We start from the raw sequence: 1586 nt of genomic DNA on the forward strand, positions 1-1586 counted from the left end.
CTGGCCATGTCCCGCAGCCGGAGCAGCTCCACACCCCGCTCCAACCCCGCTTTTTCCATGTTTTTTCCAGGATTCTGCTGTGCCGGGGCCCGGAGCCGATGGCAGAGAATGTCCACGACTAACAACATAGCGCAGGCCCGCAAGCTCGTGGAGCAGCTCCGCATCGAGGCCGGCATCGAGAGGATCAAGGTGAGGATGGCAGAGGGAAAAATCCCCACTTTTCCCCTCCCTGGGATGTGCCCAGCTCGGAATGGCAGGAGCCAGGATTCCCTCTGGGGTCTGGAGATGGAAATCCTCACTGGGATGGGAATATCCCATAAATTCCTGGGGTTTCACCCCTCAACATCCAGGTGGAGCTAATCCCAAATCCCAATGGATACAGTATTCCATTTACATCTCCTTGCTGGGTTATTTCCCCACACTCCTCACTTTAAATCCTGGTTTTCCACATCCATTTTTCCCATCTCCACCAAATTTCTGTTGGGAAAAGCTGGATGTCAAACCCCAAAACTCCTGGAAGTTCCAGTGACTCCAAACTGGGGAATCTGGAACTGGGAAGGATTCAGACCCCACTGAGGAATCTGGAATTAGGAGGGATTCAGATCTCAGGGTGGAATCTGGGACTGGGAAGGATTCAGACCCCACTGAGGAATCTGGGACTGGGAGGGATTCAGACCCCACTGAGGAATCTGGGACTGGGAGGGATTCAGACCCCACTGAGGAACTCAGCACCTTCTCTTTACCCTTGGGAGAGGGAAAAGGCTCTGCTGGGATTCCCTGGGAGCTGCAGCTCCTGTCCTTCCCCGGAGGAACATCCACCTTCCTCCTCCCTGTTCCACAGAGCCAGACCTGATTTCACCCTGGCAGCTTCCTCGTCTTGGCCTGACTTAACTTCCAGGACGGGAGAGGCGGAGATTCCCAAAGAACCCTGCTAATTCCGGGAATTCTCCCGGTGTGGAGCCGGGAACGCGGGGCTGGAGCGCCTCTGGTTCCTCCCCGCAGAATTCCCGAGTTCTGCTCAGGGATTGAGGAGCCGGGAATTGCTGCCAAACAAAACAATCCCTGAGAGCGCCCTTGCGGTCTGGAATGAACTCCCGAAATGTCCAAACACAGGCGAGACGGCGAGGATTTTTGGGATGGGACAGGCGCTCCCAGCCCGATCCCGCCGGGAATGTTTGGCTTTGAAGCCGCCAGGCCCGGGGAGAAGGTTGGAGGAGTCTGTAATTAAGCGGTGGAAAGGCTGCGGTGGGCGGCTGGCGGGGCCTGGGAGCGCCGGCGGGATCTGATCCGTGTTTGCTTTGGCTCCTTCTCCTCCTGGAATGGTCTCCAGCTCTGCTGGGGTGGTGGGAAGGGCTGAGTCACTGCCGGGACACGGGGGTGTCACCGACAGAAACCCCCTGGATTTTGGGGTCTGGCCAAGGGGTTCAGAGCGGCCGGCCCTGGGATTGGGGAGGATTCTTTTGGTGTCGTGGATAAAATCCTTCAGTTGTTGGGTGAAACTGAGGGGGAGGAGGGGGTGCAGGGTCTGCCAGGGAATTGTGGGGGTGCAGGGACACGGCTCCAGGGGCAGGATGGACGTGATCCCG

General features: G+C 57.8%; 1 protein-coding gene across 1 annotated transcript in view; it reads left to right on the plus strand.

The window, feature by feature from the left end:
* The window catches only part of GNG7 (G protein subunit gamma 7), a 20855-nt gene that overhangs the window by 19044 nt on the left and 225 nt on the right, over positions 1-1586 (plus strand). Inside the window, exon 2 of the mRNA XM_015651728.3 lies at positions 71-189. Within this exon, the coding sequence (XP_015507214.1) occupies positions 109-189 (81 nt within the window). The 5' untranslated portion in view covers positions 71-108. The remainder of the gene's footprint in view (positions 1-70; positions 190-1586) is intronic.

This window comes from Parus major, chromosome 28 (genome assembly GCF_001522545.3).
Source record: "Parus major isolate Abel chromosome 28, Parus_major1.1, whole genome shotgun sequence".
NCBI lineage: Eukaryota > Metazoa > Chordata > Aves > Passeriformes > Paridae > Parus > Parus major.